The 25,205-nt window shown below is 45.2% G+C and overlaps 1 protein-coding gene across 1 annotated transcript in view; it reads right to left on the bottom strand.

Moving 5' to 3' along the window:
* The window catches only part of TRANK1 (tetratricopeptide repeat and ankyrin repeat containing 1), a 68,804-nt gene that overhangs the window by 9,866 nt on the left and 33,733 nt on the right, over positions 1-25,205 (bottom strand). Inside the window, 9 exon segments of the mRNA XM_025039314.1 lie at positions 1,739-1,871; positions 1,964-2,067; positions 5,844-5,932; positions 10,111-10,267; positions 11,436-11,582; positions 15,813-15,950; positions 16,237-16,436; positions 20,682-23,588; positions 24,243-24,419. Of these exon segments, the coding sequence (XP_024895082.1) occupies positions 1,739-1,871; positions 1,964-2,067; positions 5,844-5,932; positions 10,111-10,267; positions 11,436-11,582; positions 15,813-15,950; positions 16,237-16,436; positions 20,682-23,588; positions 24,243-24,419 (4,052 nt within the window).

The raw sequence follows: 25,205 nt of genomic DNA on the forward strand, positions 1-25,205 counted from the left end.
AACATTCCCTTGTTGGAGCTTGTAGCTACCAGAATGTACTGATAGAAGAAGGTAGAAGAAGCTGCCACCAGTGGTCAGGCCTGTGGAAGCGGAAGAGGGAAAGCTCTAGAAGCAGGGTGGCCTCCACAGTTTGAAGGCACTGAAGTCCTGGAGAAGGGAATGTGGGCTGCACTTACAGCCTCCCGCCCCACCACCAGAAGCTCCACTTTTAGAAGCAGAGCTCGGCAGGCTGGGGGAGGCAAGGTGAGCAATAAGGAAGGGGTCTCTGGCTCAGTTACGACAGGCACTCGTAGGCAAAAAGGGAAAAGTGATAGGTTTAGGTCTGTCCCCTGTAGGTGTCACTAGTCGTGGTCCAGGTGGCAGCACTGGAGATTTGGATGGTGGGTGCCAAGAAGCATGGAGAGGCTAGAAACTACTCTAGTTCCTGGAATCTTAGGACCCAAACTTCCACCCACACTAAAATCCCTATTCCATCCCGATCTCTCCCATCCTGACAAGTCACATCCCATAATAAACATGGGGCAGGGCAGGCAGCATCAGGGCCACACTTGAACTTCCCAGTAGGTCCCACCCCCACCTGGTGCCTAGGTGCTCTGAGGATCAGGAGTTACGGTATTTCACATACAGATGTGAAACCCACCTCCCTACTGGAGGGTCATAAAGCCCAGGGGGTGAATGCAGCAGCGGCAGCTGGGTTCCCCAGAGCACAGCTTCTCAGACTACCTGTGGTAAAGGGCCAGACGGTTTTACATGTCCAATCTATCACAGCCGATTCGTACAGCACGGTGACTGTTAACAATGCTGTATTGTAGATTTGAAAGTTGCTAAGAGAATAAATCCTAAAAGTTCTCATCGTGAGGGAAAAAACTATGTGTGGTGATGGATATTAACTAAACTTATTGCGGTGATCATCTCACTATATAGATTTATCTCAAATACAATGTTATATGCCAGTTATAACTCCATAAAAAAATAAGTCATTAAGAAAATTGTCACCACTTGGATGTCATTGTAATGCCAAATTGCTATAAAAATTCCTAACTGCTGACTTTCATCTTGTGTGTTAACTTGCTGCAGACCAGTGACAGTGTGTGGCCCCCTGCCAGCCCACCGACTGCTCAGTAGCTGTGTCTAGGCTGGCAGCTCTGTCCAGCAGAGCTTTCTGCGACAACAGAAATGTTCTATAACAGCGAGCACTTGCAATGTGACTAGTGAGACTAAGGAACTGAATTTTTAATTTCATTACATTTCACTAAACGTAAAATTTAAATTGAATAGCCACATGTGGCTAGTGGCCGCCATATTGGTCAGTGAAGATCTAGAGCAATTACAGGGAACACAGAAAAACGGGCCTATAAATGCGAAGCCATTCACGCAGGCGGACACCAGACGGTGAACACAGAGAGAGAGAAGACAGGAATATTCTGAAGCCCATCTTCCCTTTGACTTGAACGTTTGGCTCTCCCGTGGTTAATGTCGGGTCTCAAACACGCTCACGGACATGAACACGTGTGCGTGCGCGCGCGCCCACACACACACACACACACACACACACATACACACACAGGTCTTTGGAGCTGTCTTAACACTTGAGCAGGCAAAGAAAGAAGGCCTGTGCTCGAGTCGATGGGGCCAGCCTCTTCTTCTTGGGAGGACTGGAGCCCTCCTGAGATGGCCCTGTCCTCGAGCTCCCGAGGGCGACTCAGCTCTCCCGGGAGCAGCCCCGGGCCTGCCGTACCTTCCCCAGCCTCTCGCTCAGCTGGCCGGAGAGCTGGAACTCCTTGGCATAGCTCAGACACTTCAGGGACAGCTTTGGCTCCTTGCATTCCAAATAGGTCTTCGCCAGTTCCAAGTACTTCACCTGCTTCTCCCTGGGAGGGGGAAACAAAACAGGATGTTGACTGAACACCAAGATACCCGCTGATCCCATCAGAGCAAACCTGAAAAGGCCCGAGACTCTTACTTGGGGCTGACTTTCTTAAACTTCATGTTCAGGGCAGTGTCATGGGCCAGCGCCAGCTTCCCCTTCTCAAACGCACCCCCTTTTTGGTAACACTTGGCTGCAACCTGGAAAAGGCGAAATGGAGGTGACGTGCAGAACAAGAGTTAGAGCATGCATTTCGTGTTTGCGCTGACGAAGCACTGAGTCTCGCCCCAGCCCCATCTGGGATGGAGGGGCAGGAAGGTGCTGCTCAGCCAAAGAAAATGACCTCCGAGGACACAGCCCAGTGGTGTCACCACTGACACTTCACACTCACAGTGTCCTTCTGGAAGTGCCCAGAAGCCATGGAGAAAGGTACGTAACACGTACTTTACAGGCCACCATAAGAACACCCTCGGATAACTTTCCAAAGCACGTGTGAGAAGTTTCTTCCTTCTCATTGTATATAATAGTAACCTCGGGTCAGAGACACAAGAGTGACTGGCCTGAAGTCACCCAGTCGCTTTTCTGGGCTCAACAAAGGTTCCCTCTAGGTGGTAACTACATGGCTGACTGGCAGCGTTGGTGGAACAGCCACCAGGCACCTACTGAAGGTAGAAATGGGGATAGAAATGGTGTCACAACACATCCCAGAAGACAACTGACCAGATCCTTGGGACATGCAGATCCATGTGAACCAAAAAGAACATGGGCAAACGTGTCAGAGGGGAGTCAGCCTGCACCCCGATCCCTGTCAGCAGAAAGATGCTTTTCTCAAACAGGAAGGCCGACACCATGTCTCCAAGCACAGGCGACAGGAAGCACTAAGTGGCACTTGCTGATAAAAAGGACAGGATAGCATCTCTCCCCTTCTGGCCCTTTGCGGCCTCCCCAGCCCATGGGCCATCTTTCGTTCCCATGAGCTATGCCACACCCCCTTCTCATCACAGGACCTTGGTTCATACTGTTCCCTCTGCTTGAAATACTCTTCCATCCCTTTTCTGCCTGGTTAACTTCATTCATCCATAGGTATCACCTTACATCTCCCTCACTTAAAGCAGCTTCCCTTAGCCTTCCTGTCCAGGAAAGGTAGTTCTGGGGGCAGCTGGCCTCTCATCTGTGACTCCTGCCACAGCTGGAACTGTGTGCTCTTCTGTATGCCTGTCTTGCTCACCATCATATCTCCATGACCTAAACACAATGCTTGGCCCGTGGTTCAACAGAAATCTGTTGAATGAACGAATCTCAAGTGGTTGCCATTTGTATGGTGGTTCTAAAACATTTATTGACATGCAGCCAAAAGCTCAAAGACCACCTCAGTCTTGAAGTCCCTTTGTGGAACAGTCAGGCAAGGAGAAGGCTTTTTACAACATTCTCATCTGTCCCAGCTGCCCTAAAAAGATTTTAGATTCAAACGTTCAAAAGTTATGTTTAAAGGGATAAAGAACTGGAAATCCATGGGCAACATGTATGGCTAGGGCTAACAGTGTTCAGAAAACCATAAAGAGAAAGACTGTATAGTTTTCCAATTCATACCCATACCTGCTGCCCATATTACCCCTCCCTTCCCTCCCTACCTACCCCCTCTCTAAAAAAAAAAAATAAAAAAAAATTCTTAGTTTTATAACAACAGCAAAGTGTACAATATTTTTTTTTTTTTTTTTTTTTTTGCAGTTATAACAAGGAAGAGCCGGGAATAAAGTTTTGGAGCTCTGTCTTCTTCAGCCAAATACTACATATTTTGAAAATACTTTCCAGACACACCCAAACACACAAGAGTGCAAATTATTTTCTCACCCCTCAGGACTGATTCAAGGGTAGCCACAGTCCTTCACTCTTCTCTGCATCTGTCCACGCCCCTTTACCATACAACCCTGCAGCTTCTCCCACAGACAGTGCTGCCTATATCCCCTCCCTTCCCATCTGAGCTGAGACTTGCTTTGGCCAACAGAATGTAGCAGAAGCAACACGGGACAAGCTCCAAGGCTAGGCCTCAAGAGGCCTTGTGTGCTTCTGCTACTTTCTTAGAACCCCGCTCAGGCATCAAGAGAACAAACCCAGGCTTGCCTGATGCAGAATGAAGGGCACGTGATCCAGGCACCCCTTTCGCCCCCATCACCCGAGCCAAGAGCCAGCCAATGCCCCAGAAGCAAGCTGCTTGCTGACTGGCAGTTGAGCTCAGACACATGAGTCCCTTAGCTGAGACTAGAGCTATGCAGCTAAACTCAGCTTTGCCAACACACAGAACTGTGAGCTACATAAGTGACTTGTTGTAAGCCACTAAATTTGGGGGTTGTTATGCAGAAAAAGGTGACTGGTAAAGTCCAGATATGAGTTACTTGCTGTAGACTTAAAACCATTTTCCCTGCCACAGGAGACAAAGTCCTCCTGAGAATTTAGAAAAAGAAAACTCTGGGAATTCTTTCTCCCAGACATGTCAGACAGAAGACATCTCCAATGGTGGCTTCCAGTAAGTTCTGACTTGCAATTTCATTGCATTCATCACTTGCCAGTACCTTCACTTGGGTCCAACTCTATGAAATTCCAATGAAAAGCAAGATTATTAAAGCAGCAGGATTATTAAAGCCTTCAAGAAATCACTGTTCCAAAACATTTGTTCAGAAGTAGCATAAGAAACTGCAGGCACTTTTCCTGTAATGTTTGAGGAGTTGGACCAAAGCCTAACATTAGCATGGAGGCATGGAAAGGAAAGAAAGTTCTCTGCCCAAAATTTAGCTCCATGTATTCTCTCAGGAAGCACTGCCTGCGCCTGCAAGCACGGGGCATTCCAGGTGCCTGGGAGAATCAAACTTTAGGGAAATGTGCATTTCTGTGTGGTCGTGCCTGTGCTGGTAGACGCAGCTGGTCAGTTACCCACAGTGCTCATTCTTCCCTTTCCTGCCTGATGGTAGAAACAAACTCCCAAGAAGGACCATAATTGCCAGGTGGGCTTGCTCTCCCAGACTCTCTTACAGCCAGGCAGGGGCATGTGACCTAGTACTGACCAATAAGATGTAAGGAGACATCCCCTGGGGACTTCATGATAAAAAAGGAGAAGATAGAAATGAGAAGAAAGTGCCCGCCCTTTCTTCCTGCTTGTGATGCTGCTGAGGACGATGAGGTACTTGGCACTACCAAAGCCATCATGCAACCATGAGGGGGGCATCTCTGACAAGCTGCAGATGACACAGGGAAGAGATGAAATGAGTCTGGGCCCATACTGACTTTGTTGAGCTGAAGGTGTTTATGACATGCAGGTGAAGACATCATTAACACGATCTCACAGAAGACACACGTGCCATGGTGCCCCAGCTGAGACCCTGTGATGTGTAGGGATGCTGAATGCGGGAAAAAGGATGGGGCTCTTTATGCTAGTTTCAGTATTTCAAGAAGACTGACAGTGATAACATTTCCTGGAAGAAGACTGCTCAGGCTCACTCACACGGCCTGTGGCTGGAAATCAGTCAGCTCAGTCTAGTGATAAAGTTTAACTTGTGCCCGCCAGATTCAAATTGGCAGTGAAGCCTACATCTGATCAATCTGAAAAGCAAACAAGAGGACCAATCCGTTACTGTTTTAAAATGCCATATGATTACAGTAAAAGCCTTTAAACTTAGAATACAAGAGGGGAAGAAAATAAATATAAGTGTTCCTCGGTGAGGCAAAGGCCATGACCTGTTTTCCCCATCAGCACATGCTGGCATGTGGCCAAAATGAAGGGTTGTCACTGGTTGCATTGGGGACGGAGCAGGACAGGGCACTCTCCTCATCGAGGGGTGACCTGATGTTTCAGAAGAAGCAGCACGAGCACCATTATCCTCCCCTGTCCCAGTGAGAAACATGATGGTGGGAAACCTGCCTGTGAGGCCCGACGAGGCCACCAGTCGCAAAGACTCCCGCTAGCTCCCACCAGGCCCCTTACCTTCCAGCACTGGTGTTTGGCATAGTATTCCCCTTGCGCGATCCACTCCTCAGGGGTTGAGGTCCTAACGAACATGCTGTCATCAAAGTCTAAAACGAAAAAGAAAAAGTTCATTTGCTTCTCTAGGCATTTGTCTGCTTAAGCCTGTTGTTATGGGCTGAATTTTGGCCCCCGCCGAAAAATTCCTATGTGAAGCCCTAAAACCCAATAACCTGGAAGGTGACTGTATTTGGAAATAGGGCTTTTAAAGAGGGGATTAAGTTAAAAAGAGGCTGTTGTACTGGGCCCTGATCCAATCTGACTGGTGTCCTTATAAGAGGAGGTTGACACACACACACAGACAGCAGGGGCCCGCACAGAGAAAAGGCTACCTAGAAGCTAAGAAGAGAGACCTCAGAAGAAACCGAACCTACTGACAGCTTGATCTTGGACTTCCAGCCTTCAGAACTGTGAGAAAATTAAGTTCTGTTGTGTAAGCCACACGGTCTGTGGTATTTTGTTATGACAGCCCCAACAAACAAATACACCTGTATTGTTTTTCTAGCATTCATTTTAAGATATATTTTAGCTTATCAGGTCAGATGTTTGTGGATTTTTGAAGGAGGATGTGTATATGTGTGTGTGGGAGGGGGAGGGGGGAATAAACAAGGATGCTGTTTGGTTTTTCAACTTAGCTCTGCCTTCCTTTTCTACGGCTATGAATTAGAAGACAGGAATTTCTAATTCCTCCTTGAAAATCCAAAGCCATGTAGGTCCTATGCGAGGGCCTTAGCAAGGGATAAGATGACAGAGTTTTACAGTATTTCCAAATGTGCAGGTTTTGCCCTCATCATTATGAGCAATCTGACACTTCCGGTGGTGGACATAGACTACTGCAACCACCTGCAGCTAGACAAGGCTGTTATCCTCACTAGCCTGCTGGCGACTGCATCAGCTCCCCTCTCTCCCTCGTCCCCTGGGCATCACCAGCAGTGGGTGACAAGCTCTGTAAGTCTGAGCCACAGCTTCATCAAGCACAGGAACGACAGTAACTACCAGGACAACGCTGACAGCCAAATCTGAGCTGAAAAGGTCAGAGATACCCAAGCCAATGGATATTAACCGGGGAACATGACAGACATTCCAGCTTTGTTTAGAAGGTGCAAAATCACACCCTAGGGCTTGCAGCCCAACCTCTCCCTGAGGGCCCTCTGCCATGCCCGACAGTACCGTCTGCAAAGATGACTTCTCAGCATCTTGTTCTGACTCCTTATGCCCTATTAGTACCCTGGTAACATTTGATCCCCACAGCAAAGCCCCAGAGCATCTCTGCATAGGGCTAGTGAACCATGCCAGCACCACATTGGAAAAACCCATATCACACAGTCACTTCACTCATCCCAAGCTTCCTTGCACAGTGGGAGCAGATGTTCTCAAAGACTTTACCATGTACAACTTATAACACAATTGAGACTGTGCTTTTTCTTGTATTCTTAATGCTATGAAGACATTTTGAATTTTTAAGTTAAAACAATGCCTATTTTAATAGATGATCTCTTATAATGGGTGCCAGAAAACAGTTTGAGAATAAAAGGAGTGCAGGAAAGATTAAAAACGACCACAGTCAGCCAACTCATTTTTCTTTTAGTTGAGGATGTGAAGGCCCAGGGAAGGGAAGTGGGACCTGAACAAAGTCATGTGGTGACATAGGTGCAGAGTTCTAATAAGAAGCCAGGTTAACCCCAAGCCTTCGACTCTTCCTATTATACCACAACGTTCAGGGCCCAGGAACAGAACCTCTAATCCTGGTTCCCAACTGAGCTATTGGCTGTAACCGGAAACAGCCTCCATAAAACTGGCTGAAACGTGCTCAGGAAACGAGCAGACACCTCCATACAGCAGCCAGGCCCTGAGCTTTCCCCTATCCTCGGAGAAAATTAACCAAGGCCTGGAGGAGCCAACTCAACAGCTAACCCACAAGAAAGACAACAGTTTTCTCCTTTATGAAGGGCTGATTATTTCTCCCCTAGATATCCTACCAGGAGACATGCGCTCCGTTTTTTAATTAGCTCATCTTTTTAAGTTATGAAAACAATCCACGACAACGTTTATTTTTGAAGAACACTACAAACAGCACAAAAAGATATACAAGTGAAGGGTAAAAGGTATTCATTTCTCCTCAACAACCCTCACGCCCAACAATCCTAGCACCAGAGGAGCCACTGTAAACAGTTTTGCATTGGTGGACACTTAGGTCGTTTTTACTTTCTTATAATTACAAACTAGGCTGTGCTGAACACTCTTGCGCTCATATATTTCTCTAACTGGCCCACTCCACTCTTTTTCCATCCTTCACTTCTAGTCTGTGTGTGTCTTTTAATCTGAAGGGAGTCTCTTGTAGGCAGCATATGTAAGGGTCTTGTTTTCTTATGCATTCAGCCACCCTATCTTTTAATTGGAGCATTTAATTCTTTTTCATTTGAAGTACTTGTTGATAGATATGTAGTTATTGTCATTCTTTATTCATATTTTTGATACATATTTTTTTTCTTCTTCTTAAAGAAGTCCCTCCAACATTTCCTGTAATACTGGCTTGGTTGTGATGAACTCCTTCAGCTTTTTCTTATCTGGGAAGCTCTTTATCTGTCCTTCAGTTCTAAATGATAGCTTTGTTGGGTAAGAGTAATCTTGATTGTAGGTCCTGGCTGCTCAACACTTTGAATATTGTGCCAAACCCGTCTGGCCTGCAAAGTTTCTGTTGAGAAATCAGCTGCCAGTCTTATGGGAGCTCCTTGTAGGTAACTAATCGCTTTTCTCTTGCTGCTCTTAAGATTCTCTCTTTGTCTTTAACCTTTGGCTTTTAATTATGATGTGTTTTGGTGTGGGCCTCTTTGGGTTCACCTTGTTTGGAACTCTGCACTTCCTGGACTAGTACGTCTATTTCCTTCACCGGTTAGGGAAGTTTTCAGTCATTATTTCTTGAAATAGGTTTTCAGTTCCTTGCTCTCTCTCTTCTTCTGGTACCCCTATGATGAGAATGTTGTTGCACCTGATGTTATCCCCTTAAACTATTCTCATTTTTTTGATTCTTTTTCTTGTTGCCGTTCTGATTGGGTGTCCTCTGCTACCCCATCCTCTAAATTGCTGATTTGATCCTCCACTTCATCCAATCTGTCGATTCCCTCTAATGTACTCTTCATCTCAGATGTTGTATTCTCCATTTCCGACTGGTTCCCTTTTATGTTTTCCATCTCCATTTTTGTTTTTTATCTCTTTGTTAAAGTTCTAAGTTCATCTATTCTTCCCCTAAGTTCTCCCTAAGTTCATTGAGCATCCTTATAATGAGCATTTTGAACACAGCATCTGTAGACTGCTCGTCTCCACTTTGTTTAGTTCTCTTTTCTGGAGCTTTGTTCTGTTCTTTCATGCGGGACATGTTTCTTTGTCTCCCCGTTTTGGCTGCCTCCTTGTGTTTGTTTCTCTGTATTAAGTAGGGTTCCTAAGTTCCTGGTCCGAATAGAGTGGCTTTAAGTAGTAGGTGTCCTGTGGGGCCCAGTGACACAATCTTCCCTGGTCATCTGAGCTGGGTGCTCGAGATGTGTCCCTTGCATGAATTGTTTGTGCCCTCTTGGTGTAGTTGAGCCATGGTTGCTGTCTACACTTTGATGGGAGGAAGTAACCCTGAGGCTGATCAGCTGTGAGGATCAGCCGGTGAGGGGCTGATCCGACGGAGCAGGATTCACTTTAGCAGGGCTCTGGTGCCTGCCCAGGCTGCCCCTCGGGTGTGTCCTCCTCAGATACAGCCCTAGGTGGCATTCTGGCTCTGTTGCCAGTCAAAGCAGGCCACTGGATATGCCAGCCCAAGGACCTCTAGGATGGGTCCTGCTATTGGCCAAGTTTAGCCTCAGCTTGTGCAATTCTGGGGCTACCTGGTAAGAAGTATGGGGCACACTAAGGCCAGATGCTGCTTCTTTGGGTTTTGTGAGCCTTTGAGAGATTTTAGGAAGGTCTGCAGCATCTAGTTTCTATGCCATTTCGGCTGGTCTTTCCATGACCCTCACTTTTAAGGACAAATAAAAGCTCTTCCCTGAAAGAGTTAACACTCCCAATTCCACAACAATGACACTTACCAGCACACCTTAGCAATAAATATGAACTCTTATTTTTCAGAAAAATGAAAAGGAAAGAAAGTGCTTGCAAAAAACTATGCCCTTTATACCTGATCGCAAAAACAGTTGAGATAACACACTTTCTAGCCAATGGCCAGAATATTTTAATGAGATCTTACCTTTGTTTTCATCTGTCTTCACAACTTGGACAAAATTTCTTTTAATGAAATATTTAAAAGCAGGAGCCCGCTTTTCTTGGTTTTCGTCGAAGATCCAGAGGTTGACCCGAGCCCGTGTGATGGCAGTGTATAGCTGCTTCAGCTCTCCATTGAGGAGCTAAAGGCAAGATTAATGACAAAGACGATGAGCTTTTTGTCTATAGCTAGAAAGTGACATGCTTCATGGGCTTCCTCTGATTTGGGAGAAATACAAAAAGTAAATTGTAGACAAGTCTAGAATAAGCCATGGGGACATGAGGAGCTCACTCTGGCCACAGACAGATAAGCAAAGCTCTAGCAGGGAGCACAGCATTAGTACAGAACTACCCTTGAGTCTGCTATAGTTTTATATTTTGAAATAGCATGGATTCATAGGAAGTTACGAAGATAGTACAAAGAGGTCTCATGTGCCTTCCATTGAGATTACCCCAATGGTTATATCTTACACAATTACTGTAACTGATTTTTAAAAGTTAAACCAGTCATATACTTCCATGATAACTATCATTAGTAATAAATTACTTATGACCTACCCCACAACTGAGGACTGTGGATATAAGGGGCTTATGACTTGGACACAGGGAGAACCTATCTGATTAAATAATGCACATTTCAAGATGACAACAGATTTGCGGCTACCTAGAAGTTTGCAAAGCTTGACTCTGATTTAACTTCTATTTCTGCAGAGCCTTCGAGGCATTTACAGAAATAACTTGATAACTGCTATTCTATTTGTTTTATATTTTGTATGAGACATAAAACTAGGACAGTAGTTTCTCCCAAAGTTTTTGTTTTTGCTGGTTCAATTTTCTATGATGTCACTCTCACTCTCTTGAGGCCCCATCAACCCCCCCCCTCACCCAAGAACTCTGTAGAACTTCTGAGCTTTGGCCTACTTCTTGGTGATGTACCAGAAATGTAAAGGGCAAAGGAAGCTGGGTCCCTTAACAGTCAGGGCTGCTATACAACAGTCTCCATGAACTGTAGTCCTGGACTTCACTTCTGGGTTCCCCATCAGCAACTTCAAAACTTTTGAACAGACCCGAGTTCCAATGGGGAACAGAAGGTACAACCTACCCCTTCACTTTCAGAAAGTACCCCACTCATGAAGCCCATCTCCCCGCTGGGACAAGGGAGTCTGCCAGCATGGAGATCCCACTCCCCCGTGCTGATGGTGCAGGAAGACCAGCCAAGTGCAAGGCTCTATCTTTAACCTCATCTTCTCGTCCAAGCCTGTTTACTGGCTCCCTGTGAAATAAGCACGTGGACAAATGGCAGAAGATCACCTTGTACATTTCCAGATTCACCGTCATAGACCGACCCTGAGAGGAGCTGGGTTTCTCCAGGGGCACTTCAATCAGTGGCTGGTTTTGCTCTTTGCAGTCAGATGATGAAGGCGTAAACGAGGAAATGATCTTCCATTCCTTGTAAGCCTGAGCAACAATGACAAATTAAAGACCAAGGAAATATGCTTTTGAACTGTACACACAGCCTCCCGGGGCCTCATGGGGAATTGAGCTCCCCATTTTTTTGCATGGGAACCAGGCCTTCAGCCCCAGCTGTGAGGAGGGGGCCATCCTGTGGCTTCAGAGTCGGGAGAGTGGGCTTAGGTTGCACAGGCAGGGATCAGGGACACTTCCAGGAAAACACTCCCAGACACGTGATCAAGACAGCTGAGAAGCCAGGCACACGCGCCCACTTCCTGAAGTAATGCTAAGGGACCAGAAAGTTCTTGTTGAAAGAAGTTTGACAAACAATACAGAGAAAGGAACCCAATGTTCTCGCCCCTTTACACAACATGTTTAAGAGACGCCACTTAGGGTCAGTTGTTAAGACACATGTGGCAGAATGCTCTAACTAAATTATTCAAGCAAGGATGGAACAAAATTCTGGAGCTCTGGGGTACACTGTGTAAGCTAGACTCTGAGCCAGACAGAACAAATTCATACCTCTGCTCTTTCACTTATTAGCTATGTTACCTTGGACAATTTATTTGTCTCTTCTAGGTTGAATTTTCCTGCTCTGTAAAATGGGGATGATAGAACTATCCAGGTTCATTGAGAAACTACAAGGAGATGATGTCAAGTGTCTAATACTATGCTTGATAAATAGTTGCTCTTTTAGCCATTTTTCCCTTTACCTAAAATCAAACCATAAAACCATGGTGACTGTGTAGACCAAGGGTGGGCAAATTCTTTCTCTAAAGGGTCAGATAATAAATATTTTTGGCTTTGTGAGTCATACGGTCTCTCTTGCAACTACTCAACTCTGCTATTGTAGGGCAAAAGCAGCCATAGTGAGTATGTAAATGAACGGGCTTGATGTGTTCCAATAAAATGTTATTTTTCAACATTGAAATTGAATTTAACATAATTTTCATGTGCCACAGAATATTACTTTCTTATTAATTTTTTAAAACTATTTAAAATGCTAAAACCATTCTTAGCCCACAAGCCATATAAAAATAGGCAGTGAGCTGGATCTGGCCCCCAGGATCATGGTTTGGAGACCCTGGTAAAGCTAAAGTGCCCAGATTACATGCAGTATTTAGAGTCCAGAATTCCTAAGAAATTTCAGATTTCACACTGTACTGTGTCTCATGAGAGTAGTTAGGTAACTCTCCTTAGCCTTACTTTTCTGTTCTTAAAATGATGCTACTTGCTACCTATGTATCTTTTCAAGGAGGATGAAAAGATGGAGTGAATATAGTTCATTACCTCCTTTACGTTACTTTGTAACTTAAACTATATAAATATTAGATTGAAAGCTTTAAATGCTATCTATTAAATGAGAATGGTTATGCTACTAACCAATTATGAAATTAATCAACAGGTTCTTAAAAGAGATGTGAATCTTGTAATCATTTAAGTAGTTGAAAACTAAAAAAAAAAAAAAAAAAAACTTCAGGATATATTATGACTATCCTCTTTGTAAAGCTGAATTGTTTGCCAAGGAAAGCAGGCAAAAGACACAAGTACTTGACATTTGAGAGGATCCCCTAGCAGACGGCATGACGTACAGACTGACTGACCTTGGGAGGGCTAGTGAAGCACAATGTATTTGAATAAGAAGCAAAAGCTGCTCATATGGCATATGACTATTTCCATGAATAAAACATTTGACTTTCAAGACAGAGCCTTTTAGGAGTGAGTACATGTATTTGTCCACAAAAACACAAGAATACAGGCCTGCAGCACCTCTGTCAATAAAGGAAGAAGCATTTAAGTCTTCCAGCTCGGCTATTGGGATTAATCATTGTGAAGGAAAAAGGCAGGCCTGCTCTCTAAGTTAAGCGATCCATAAAAGTTGGTGCTTTCAAAGTCTCTCCCATCCTATTCACATATTAGTGTGAAAGAAAGGACTCCTCACTGGGACAAAGTATAAATGGCAAGCATTCTTCCAAGTCTCCACAGGAGGAGAGTTTGGGAGTGATTGGAAGAATGACTGCCTCTTCCCCAAATGAGGCAAAATCCTACAAGAGAAGGATTTGGCATAACTTTCCCTGGTCCCTTCCCCATCTCAGAAGATGGTCCTAGTGACCATGGGGTTGAGCAGGTAACAATAAATCTTCTAGAGAGAAGATTCACAAACCAGGGCGATAAGAGATCTCCTATGCATGCATGCACACCCCCAACCAACAGAAACATAAATGAGTGGGGAGGGTGGGAGAGGCCAGGGATGGAGAGGGGCTCTCCATAGGTCCCTCATCTCAAATAGCAATTACTATTCTACAGCCTCCAGCCAGTCACCCCGAAAAAAACCCCAGCCAGAGCACAGGCGACCGGGGACTTATGTGATTCCTGTCTCTCCTCTGCTTTCATTAAAGCGTTTCCTATCATTTTCTGACTGTCGTTTTGGGATCTTGAAGTTGTAAATAATAAACTGAAGGTGTGCTTTGTACCAGGATGTGTAATTACATTCCCTGGTACCTTGGGAAGCACCATCTCAGAGGGCTTTCTAGAAGTCTTACAGAACATGGGATAAAGTGAATGTTACCAATAAATTCATTTTGAGATTGTTTTCATTCATGCGACTCACTGAGCCACTGGTAGGAGCATAGGGTCAAGGTATCTGGGCCTCTGCCATTTCTAGGATCACGGTGAGACAGAATCACTGGATTTTTCTTTCACAAACAGAGGTGACCACAAGTTATAGATCCGTAAGTCCAGAGCTCCTTGAGCTTCTTACTGGCACAAGCATACAACCGGCACTTAATAAAGAACAGGAACAATAATGTCTTACCCCTTCCTCTTTTAGGAGAGCCGCGGTCCAACTATGACCAATGGATATATTATGAGAAAAAAAAGTTAGTCCTCAGAGATTAAAAGTGGTTCCAGGGTTAATGAGAGTGCTAATCTGATTTTATTAGCAAAAGTCAATAGAAAAGGAATGTACTTAAGGTATGGCCATGATATACTCATTGTGGAAGGTTCTGGAAGCTGATTGGCATGCAAGGCTTTAAAAGGAAGGGAGTACCATGGAAATTTAGAACTCAAAGCATCTGAGTTTGTTTCTAGGCTCTGCCACCTACATTATGATTGTGGGCAATTGACTTAATTTCCATGACCCTCAGCCTTATCTACAGAATGAGGGCAATAAAAACACATACAACCTCAGAGGGTTGGTGGAGGGTGAAATGAAACACCGCATTCAAAAAATACTTTATAAACTAAAAAGTACCCATCTGTCATAGCAGCATCTGTCATAGGTATTATCAAGGCAAACATGACATTTTTAAAAAGATCAGGGGAAAAAAACATAAAGACTCCTTGTAAAGGGTCAGTACTAGGGCAGATTTTACAGGGTCAACGCTAAAGGTGCTCTTGCCTTGGATATGAAAAGCAGCTCCTTCAAGCATACACCATGTGCAGTGGGAAATCTGCAGCAGGGACCAGGGCACAGCCAGCTGGGTCTACAAAGGAGACTCCACAGCACAGTCAGCAGGCAGCCTGAGGCCCCACCAAAAGATGGTGGTGAAGAGAAATAAGTGACTAAAAAACCGAGGACAATGGTCTTGAGTTGTTGGCTCTACCCATCATGTACTGAGCTTGGGGAGAAAGACCGTCAAGTCAAAGAAACGAGCTGGTACAGAGATCACTGGGGGTCAATCCAGGGACTCTGGCTGCCAGTTGTCTGCACGGGCAGCAAGCAGTGGTGATGAAGCCATGCGAGAAGGGAGCCCCCAGGCAGGGCAGATGTTCTCATCCCCTGCATTATTACCTGATCCAGTGGGTGGGAACCAAGCCTCATTTCTCTTCCCAAAGTTGTCTCTTTCTATGAAATGACCTTGCCCAGTTCAGTTCTTATTGGGTGGACACTGCTAACCTTGCCTTCATTTGTTAGGCTCTCCTTGGGAGTCAGAGATAACGGCAGCTAGTGAAAACCGAAAGCAGGCACTTGCATACCAGGCATTCAGAAGATGAATACAAGAGAGCAGGGAAGAGCAGGGCACGGGGAGAACCAGCCCATGACACTGTGAAACAACCCACAGCCATTGACAAAAACCCACATCAAACGCTCCAAGCCCCACACTACATGGATGATGCTCCAAAACAGAAACAAGCACCTGTGACAAACCCTCTTCTACTCAGCTCCAAATTCTCTTTCCTGGAGTGTAGCTCATATATACATGTGTTGTGTGAAAAGAAGTCAATATGGCATACCTCAGAATCAGTAAAAAAGTTGTAAAGGAGGACGTCATCAAATTCTAAGCCTTTGGCCTCATAAACTGTCAGCACAAGTGCTAACTTCAGCTCTTCTGGAATTTTCTCCTTTGCCATTTCGTTAGCTACAAGAATTACCTGGAAAAAGAAAAGGGAGACGGGAGAGAAACCTGGTAAAGAAAGCTCAGTCTATTTCTATGGGAGGCAGGTAATGTCTTTAAAGAGAAGCAGCCAGCATGAACTTGGTCAGCCGGGGTAGTGGGACTATTAATAACAATTGACAATCACTCACCCATCTCTGAGACTGACCCATTTTGGGAGCGGCGCTATTGAATTCTACCTTGTGGAATAAGTTAACCTCTCAAACCATTTTTCAATTGCACACTGCCTTTTAGTTCAAAGCACAGGATCCCAGCAAGCTCACCTGGTGGGCTCCAAATTCAATGGGCTGAGTTTTCCTCTTGTTCCCACGCAGCAAAATTGCCAAGTCGCTTACACTACAAGATTCCAGGACAGTTGGCTTGGGACCATCAAAAAGGCCAGAATCCCTTGGAAGGCGATCAAAAGATTCTGGGAAATAGAACTGAAGTAAATCCACCACTCCTGATGCCAAATTGAGGATTCCTAGGATAAAACAGAAAACAAATGCTGAATACTGAACAACATGACAATATGGCTGGCTTTTTTTTTTTTATGTTTCTAGTTGTTTTTTTTTTTCCCCCTGAGAAGCAGTATTGGCCCTGATCGTACGTATAATTGCAAGCCAGTTTCCAATTCTCTTTATGTTGTCACTTTGGCCCTGAGCCGTAGCACTCTGGGTACAGGGAATATAGGCAGAGATGTGTTGCTGTGTTAAGAAGGTTTTGTGGGATCTCATTTACAACCTATATTCATACTAAAGAAAATTACCTCATAAAGAAGAGTCAAGGCAGAAATGTAATCTGAACAATGAGAGCCATTAGAATGCTAATAGAAGGTACTAGTATAGGTGGTAAGGAAACAAGACTTATCTTGTCCTTTCTCATTGGTGCTTAGAGCACTGGAGACAATGTTGCCATGGTAACGGCATTGCTGGATGTTAGCTGGGGCAGCAACCAAGGCCTCCATCACCCTTTTCCACCAGGCTTATATCCAGTTGAGAGAGGACTAACTATACTAGAAAAAATTGTTAAAGCTGGAGAAAGGATTTTCCAAAGAACTTTCTCCCTGGGTCTCATTTCTTGTCTAGGCTCTGAAATAACATTGACAGTGATGCTGACTGAACATTACCATACAACAGGGACCTTCATATAAATCATCCATTTAATCCTCACGACTGCCCAATGAGACAGACTAGATAATCCAAGTTTTGTAAACAGAGACTCTGAGGTCTCGGAAATCCATAAACACCTCCAAGTGACAGGATTTGAAGCTGGAATGAACACAGATCATCCTGGCTCTCTTCACTATTCTTATGGGCCATGTGCCCTTTGCCCAGTACCAAATAGAATACTATGTTCCTGGTAGAACACCATGAAATGGACATAGGTGTCCCCGTTGCTATTATCAAATAATAAAGGGAAAGTTTCTCATCAATACTAGTATTATTAAAAGTATACAATATAAAGAAGTCATGAGCACAAGTGGAAACTGCTGACTCTGAGCAAATGAGCTGCTACTGTGGCAAGGGCCAGAGATTTACATTAATGGGAGAATCAGAAAAGGGCACAGGAGTGTTCACTGCAGTGAAAAATTGGAATCTACTTAAATGCCGTTCTAGGAAACAAGATAAATGATTTCTATATAAACATATTCAAAGAATAAAAGACAGTTCTGCCATAAAAAAAGCATTGAAATACTGACCCATGCTACAACATAGATGAGCCTTGAAAACATTATGCTAAATGAAAGAAGCCAGGCATACAAGGCCACATGTTGTAAGATTCCATTTATATGAAATGTCCAGAATAGGTAAATCCAAAGAGATGGAAAGTAGATTAGTAGTTCCCAGAGAGTGGGGATGGGTGGAGGATGAGTGATGGCTAATGGTTATGGTGTTTCTTTTTGAGGTGATGAAAATGTGAAATTAGATAGTTGTAATGGCTGTGCAACCTTGTGAATATATTTTAAAAAAGACACACACAATTGCACATTTTAAACAGGGAGATGTTATGCTATGTGAATCTCAATTTAAATGAAGAATAAAAGATGGGAGAAAATATTCACTAGACATAGTATATATTCACTACATACACGTGTGTGATAAATGCATATAATGTATATAAAGAAAAATATCAGAAGGAAATGAAACAAAATGTTAGTAGTGAGCAGCCTTACAGATAGCTTTCAATTTTTTTTTTTAACATTTTATGTTTTCTAAAGTCTCTAAAATTTAGTACATATTATTTGGGCCTTTTCTGGTTCTACACCCGAAAACGTACATATACTCTTGCCTCCATCCCAAGAGAGGAGGTGGGAGATGAGGTTTGTGTAGTAACTGTCCAAGTGGGTTACTTAGCAAAACAAACAAGTAAACAAAAACCAAGAACTGCTCACAGGAACGGCTCCCTTTACCATGGCTCCACCTTGCTGGCTGATCATAAAGGCTGCTGGGCCCAGGCCAGTGCCACCGACCCAGGGATATACAGCAGAAGAGGGAGGGGCTCATTCAACCTCTCATGCCAGGTCCTCCCTACTGGATCCAACAATAGAAATAGAGTGCCATCAGAGCCACTCCCTGAGGACAACGAAATGGGAGCTATGCATCTCTGTCACCTAGCCCCCACACAGTGCCAGGCAAGGTAGGAACTCAATAAATGTTTCCCAAACAGAAGAAGGAAGGGCAGGGGCTAATTTAATTCATAAATTACTTTGTGCCAGCTCTTTCCACGCAACACAATTCCCAGGTATAAGACCATGGAAGAGCAAGAAGCTGAGCTGCTCAGATGCAGCCAGATCCAGGTGATTGACAAGCACCATCCTTGAGAACTCTGAGAGCTCTAGAAAGCTGGGCTGCATTGTGTGATGTACGCTACACTCCTGGAAGCTGGCTGACTTGCAATCATTTTCTGAATCCCTGGCTAAACAAATCAGGATTTTAATCTAATTTTACAATGCCCATGTGTATATATGAGTACGCATGTATATGTACCTATGTGTATGAATGTGTATGCTTGTGTATATGTATAGCAATACATGTGTATGTGATGTGTATGTGTTTTCTCTTTCCACCAAACCATAGCTTACCTGAAATGCATCTAGAAAAAGAGCATTTATCAAAAACCTACAATAAACATCACACTTAAATGGTGAAATGTTAGAAATATTCCCATTAACTCCAGAAATAACACATGAATACCTGTTATTGCTTCTAGTTAAGGTCCTAACCAATGAAATGATAAGAAAAAGAAATAACAAGTATAGAAAAAAAGATAAAAACTGCCTTTTTTTGCAGAAAAATGCTAAGATCGAAAAGTCTGAATTTCAGCAAGACTGTTAGATACCAGATCAACATATGAGAACCAATAGCATTCCTTTATACAAGTAACAACTGATTAGAAAACATAATAAAAGAAAAAAGGACAGTTGTGATAGTAACAAAAAGTATAAGGTACCCAGGATAAATCAAACAGCTGTGTAAAATGTCTGGGGAAAATTATAAAATATTATTGAAGGCCGTAAAAGAAGACCTGAATAGAGTAATATGCTAAGGTTGTGCCTCAGAAGTCCCAATAATGTAAAAATGTGAATTCTTCCCGAAGAGCAACAAATTCAATGGAATTCCAATCCAAATGATGAAGAGTTGTTGGACAAGTTTGATAACTATCATAAATATGATAGTGTGATAATAGGATAAGAACATAAGACATATCAAGTAGTGAGCCCAGAAACAGACACGAGACACACGAAAAGAACAGTATTACAAATCAGAGGAAAGAACGGATTATGAAGTAGATGACATCAGCACAACAAACTGCCCATATGGAAAAAAGTTAAATTAGATAACAGAAGGGTTATAGAGTGCCAAGGTTGAGAAACCCTGAAACAACCTTACAATACTCCAGTAAGATCCTTTATGTCAAGACCCTTGAAAATGGTGTAAATACAAAGTTGCAAAAAGATATGTCTGGCATGATCTCATTAAGTAGCTTCTAAATGTGTAAAATAATATTATATATTTTTCGTGGACATCTGTAGGACACAGGAAGCGACTTTGTGAGCATTCTATGAACCATAAAGAAGTATTCCGGCACTGTGTCATGTTATTTAAACCCTCCATTCCTCACTTTCCTTCTCTGTAAAATGGGAATGATGCCTACCTCGAGGGTTGTTTGAGGATTAAGCACAGGTACTAGACATAAACTTCCTGGCATCATGCCTGGCACAAAGAAGGGGCACAACTGAGGCACAAGTTTAAAGCACCTGAGTGTACGTTATCTCCTACCACCTGCCGCCGCTCTTTTTTGGCTTCTCCTTGGGAGGAAAGCGCCTTTAAGGATTAGTGACTTGTAACTTGGTGTATTACTTTCTATTGTATAAGCAAAGTGTTTTAATAAAAGTTCTCTAGCAGCTTAAATGTTCTCTGAAATGTTTTAATAAAAGTTCTCTAGCAGTTTAAATGTTCTCTGAAACGTTTTTATGTCATGACAAACGTCCTAAGATATAATTACTTAGCAGTCCACAACCACAACTTGAATTAACCTAAGAATGAGTGTGGCAGAAATCAGAAGAGCTCTTGCTCATGAATGCATTTACTTACTAACAAACTCCAAAATACTATCCTTACTTCACCTACAAGAGCCTAGCAGAAGCTGGGCTACAGCTTCAAAAGCAGCCCAAAGTCAGTGCCCGAGCACCTCCCTCGTAGGTGAGCCCAAGGCCTGGACGTACCAGAATGGGACCGGTAGTTCTGGTACAGCTGATGGATCTTCTTGGGCTTCCGGACAGGACACTGATGTTCCGCAGTGTTCCTGCTGGCGTAGTGGAAGAGCGAACGCAGATCGCTAAAGCGGAAGGCCACGCCCTTCATGATGCTCTGAGCCGTGTCCCCTGTGAGGAACATGGCATTGGGGTCATTGATGCATTTCATCAGCAGCGCCAGCTCGGCTTGAGTGAAGTCCTGAATCTCATCACCATAGAGCTCATGGATGGACCACGGGAGCATTTTGAGCTTCGACAGTCTCTGGGACAAGTTGTACAGAACGTCCTGTTCATCAAAATAACCTTTCTGAGAGCTGATCTGCTGATACAAGCAGAAAAGCCTGTAGATCTCGCTCCGGTCTTCCTTGAAATTGGGGGCCCGCTTTCTCCCTAGTTTCTTGTACGCTTCTTCCGTGAGTCTCCCCTGGGAGCAGCTGAGGGCCTCAAAAGACCCCTTCAAAAAAGATTTTATTTCTTTCCAAATCAGTGCAGGGTTGTAGGAGGTTTTCCCTTTGTTCATTTTGGGCCATATTTCATTGACGAACACCTCAAATGTCACGTACACCCGGGGGTCGATGTCACACGAACAAACTTCCACAACTTTATCCTCCTCGCCATTGTCCCCATCACCCTCAGCCTCCTCCTCATCCTCCTGCCAGTTGGAGATTGTCAAGTCTTCCTGCACGGACCATCCGACGATGGTTCTTTTCAAGCTGCCATCTTCATTTCTCAGAAAAAATGGTTTAGGCAAAGAAGCGTCAAGCAAGAGGAGCAGCTGCTTGGAAGTGACAAACAGAGGAAAGTTTTCGTCCTTCAGGTCCTGGAGTTTGTGAACATTGGGTTCCAGTGGTTTGTAATGACTGGTGGCTTTGGTAGACTTGGAAAGCTCAATGAAATTCCTCTGTACTTCCTGGCACAGGACATGGTTCTTGGTCACAAAGATCTGATGTAAATGTTCCAGCTGCTGGGGATGATCTGGGGCACCTGATTCTGCCACTTGGCCAGGCCCCTCGTGCTCCCCAGCTTCCCTCCCTGCACAGTCTTCACTCTCCAGCTCCTCGTCTATGCTGTCCGCTGTCTCCATCTCCACAGAAACTTCCTCTTCCTCGCCCTCTTCCCCCTCCTCTTCCTTCTCCTCATCTGAACCCTCCTTTCCAGGTTCCACTTCGAAATTTCTCTTCGACCAGATCTGTCTGGCCAGCAGTGGGCTTCCCGCCTGCTCGACTTTTCCCCAGTAAACGTGGAATTTCTTCCACAGCCTGTACAAGCAGCAGGTGGTCTTCCCAGTGCCACTTCGCCCAATGAGGATGATGGGCTCCAGCGGCCTGGGGTTGAGGTGGATCACAGAGTACTCAAGCTCGCCCACCCGGAAGGGGTACTCCACCGTCGTCGTCATGTCACTGAGGATGTTGAAGGCCATGTCGGTGCTGAAGCTGTGGAACTTCATGATGTTGTACTCCGTCTGCACCGCGCTGGCCGGCGGGGAGTACTCGGGCTCCTCGTGCTCCCGGCTCCTCTCGGCCTCCGTGTCCTCCACGTAGCAGCGGGGTATCCGCTTTTGGATTTTCATGTTGGTTGACACCTGGTCTTTGTTGATACCCTTCAGCTTCTTCCGCAGGACACAGGACAAGCCCCGGTTGTAGGCACTGCAGATGGCCTTGATGGTGCTTTGCAGTTTGTCGTGATCCAAGACGATGTCCCAGATCCGGATGATTTCTGTGTAGACCTGCCCCGACTTCCCTATGGACTGTGAGCTCCGCTCTGTGGCGATGATCTTCTCTGGGCTCTCACTGCATCGAGGGGAGAAGTCGATGGCGAGTTCCCACAGCATCCGGGCTCCTTTGTCCAGCTCGGCCTCAAAGAGACGGATTTTTCCTTTCCGGTGCTTCAGCCTCTTCTGCAGGCTTTGGGTCCACTCGCCGTTCCCCAGATGCTGAATGGCTATGATGATTTTCTTCTTCATGACCTTGCTCATCGCCTTACTGGACAGCTTCTTCAGCATTTCCGAAGTGCACTCAATCTCCCACGTCATGTTCTCGAAGTCCTGGAAACAGTCCTCAATCTCCGGCACGCTCCATTCATCCTGATCACCGCTGTCCTCCTTCTCTCTGTGACCAACAGGAATGAGCGCTGAGGCTCCAAGGGCTGCCTGAGCATGTCCCTCCCTCGCCTCAAGGTCAGCAGGATTGTTCCCACTACAGTCAGAGCCCCCAAGCCCCGGAGCTCGCTGGACCTCATCTTTCTTTACTTCTGTGCCAGCTCCTGTCTCCAGATGCTCAGAGTTCTGAGGACTGTCCTCTTGGAGGGATGTATCCAATTCAATCTGCTCAATCAAATCCATGATGTCCTGCACAAGGCGGTCTCTTAGAGAACAGGGCATGACAGCTTCAGGCTCCTGCTTCATCATCTGGGCAGCTGGGGGAGCCTCCCACTTGTTAGGGACCATGGCATCTTTGGGTGGGGATTTGGCAGTGCCAGTGCATGGCAGAGACTTGGATGAAGCTTGGGACTTGAGCTGAGATGTATGACTAGGGGCAGCAGACCTCAGGAGCTTCCCTGGGTGGGCAACAGAGTCCTGCCGGTTCCTCCGCCGGCTCTCATTATGAGCTTTGTTCCAGGCCAAGAGCAAAGCATCGTTCTTCTTAATCTTGTGACGTGCGTCTTTGCCTTCTTTGTTCTTCAGGTTGAAGTTGATGTCAAACTTCACCAGCAGATCTAACAGCTTCTGCATGCGCTTCAGCATGCCCTTCTGGAAGAGGATGTGCATCAGCGTGTTTCCATTGCTGTCCTGGACATTGGGGTCGAGGTAGGAAAATTCGGTGGGGTTGGACCAGAAGAGTTCCAACAAGTGGTTGAGGAAGTTAAAACCGATGTTAGCTGAAAGACACAAACAAATCTCTGTGAGTGCTGAGTTGCTCTTCTCAGGGAACAGAGACCCCCTGAATTCAAGAGAGATGCCAGCCAGGGGTGTCTCAGAACACCGAACTTCTCTAAGAGTTTGAGAACCCAGTGGTTCTCAAACAGGGGTGATCTGCCTCCCATGGGACATTTGGCAATGTCGGGGAACATTTTTGATTGTCAAGATTTGGGAAGTGCTACTGGCATCTAGTGGATGGAGGCCAGGGATGCTGCTAAACATCCTCGATTGCACAGGACAGCTCCCCATAACAAAGAATTATCCAGACCAAGTGTCAACAGTGCCAAGGTTGAGAAACCCTGAAATAACCTTATATTCCAGTAAGACGCTTTATACCAAGACCCTTGAAAATGATATATAAACAAGTGGGAAAGTATTCATCAATGATGGACGGCCAACTGTGAAACTGAAAAATCCTCCTCAATCAGCCCACCCTGACCATTTGCCATGATGGTCACTCCTTCCCATCAAGCTGTGGGTAGACCTCGCCAAGAAACAGGCCATTTCTGGATCGTTAGTTTTCCCACTAGAAACTAAGACCAAAAGGCGGAGCACCAATTCCAATCTTCAGCTTCCTCCACAAGGAAAAGACTGATTAAAAAATAGAAGCTTACCATTGATATCTAAAAAGATGTGGAGTGCTGCATGCAAAGGAGTATCGCCTTCCGTAAGAGAAATATCATGGGGGTCTGCGCCCTTGGTCAAGAGAAGAAAAGCCAACTCGAAGTCTTCGTATTTCAGGCACATGGCAAGTGGCCTCTCCCAGCTGTTCTGGAGACCTTCTGGCAAGGCTGAGGGAGGAAGAGGAGAAGGGTACGGTGAGTGGTGTTCCTGGAGGGCAGGACCACTTCTGCCATTTATTCCAAGGGAAGAGCTGATGTTCACCTGACTTCTGGGGCCCTCCTCGACCACCCTTACTGGGGGGGGAGGGGCAAAGGCTTCCCAGTACCCTCAGAGGGAAAAGCCCAACTCCTTCAAGTGCCCTGTCCATAGGCCTTGCCGCTCCCTCTCGTCCCACCACGGGACCACGGACCCCAGCATTAGCACTGCCCAGGAGTGGGGTCAGGGCCTGGAAACCAGAACCTCGGTTCTTGCCTAACACCAACTGTGCCTACCACACAGCTGGCGATCAAGAGATGAGCCCACTTCCAACATCCTCTGTTTCTACGAAGCTTCTTCCCTCGACCGCCATCTTCCCTGACACTTCTCCAGCCCCTACACCACCTTCTGTTTAGCTCAGTCCATGCCTCCATTCTGTACTGCAGGATCCCTGACCTCCACCCGCTGCGGATGTGCGGCTCTCCTAAACATGCCTCCAGCAGCCACGCATTCGTTCTCTGTCCTTGGTCTCTAGCACCTGATCCCAGGGAAGTGCTTGATAAGTGCCTGGTGAATCAGGAATAAAACAGGAATTCCGTGACAGCCACGGTTTCTGGGCAAAGGTAGTAACATGCTACGCGAGGAATAGGTTTGAAGAAATAAACTGTAGGAGACATTCTGTCTATTTCCTGTGGCAGAGCCAATGCCTGAAGGCTCTGTATGGCACTTTGAGAGCTTAGGACCAATGTGTCATTGCT

The sequence above is a fragment of the Pteropus alecto genome, unplaced genomic scaffold (genome assembly GCF_000325575.1).
Source record: "Pteropus alecto unplaced genomic scaffold, ASM32557v1 scaffold10, whole genome shotgun sequence".
In the NCBI taxonomy this organism is placed as follows: domain Eukaryota; kingdom Metazoa; phylum Chordata; class Mammalia; order Chiroptera; family Pteropodidae; genus Pteropus; species Pteropus alecto.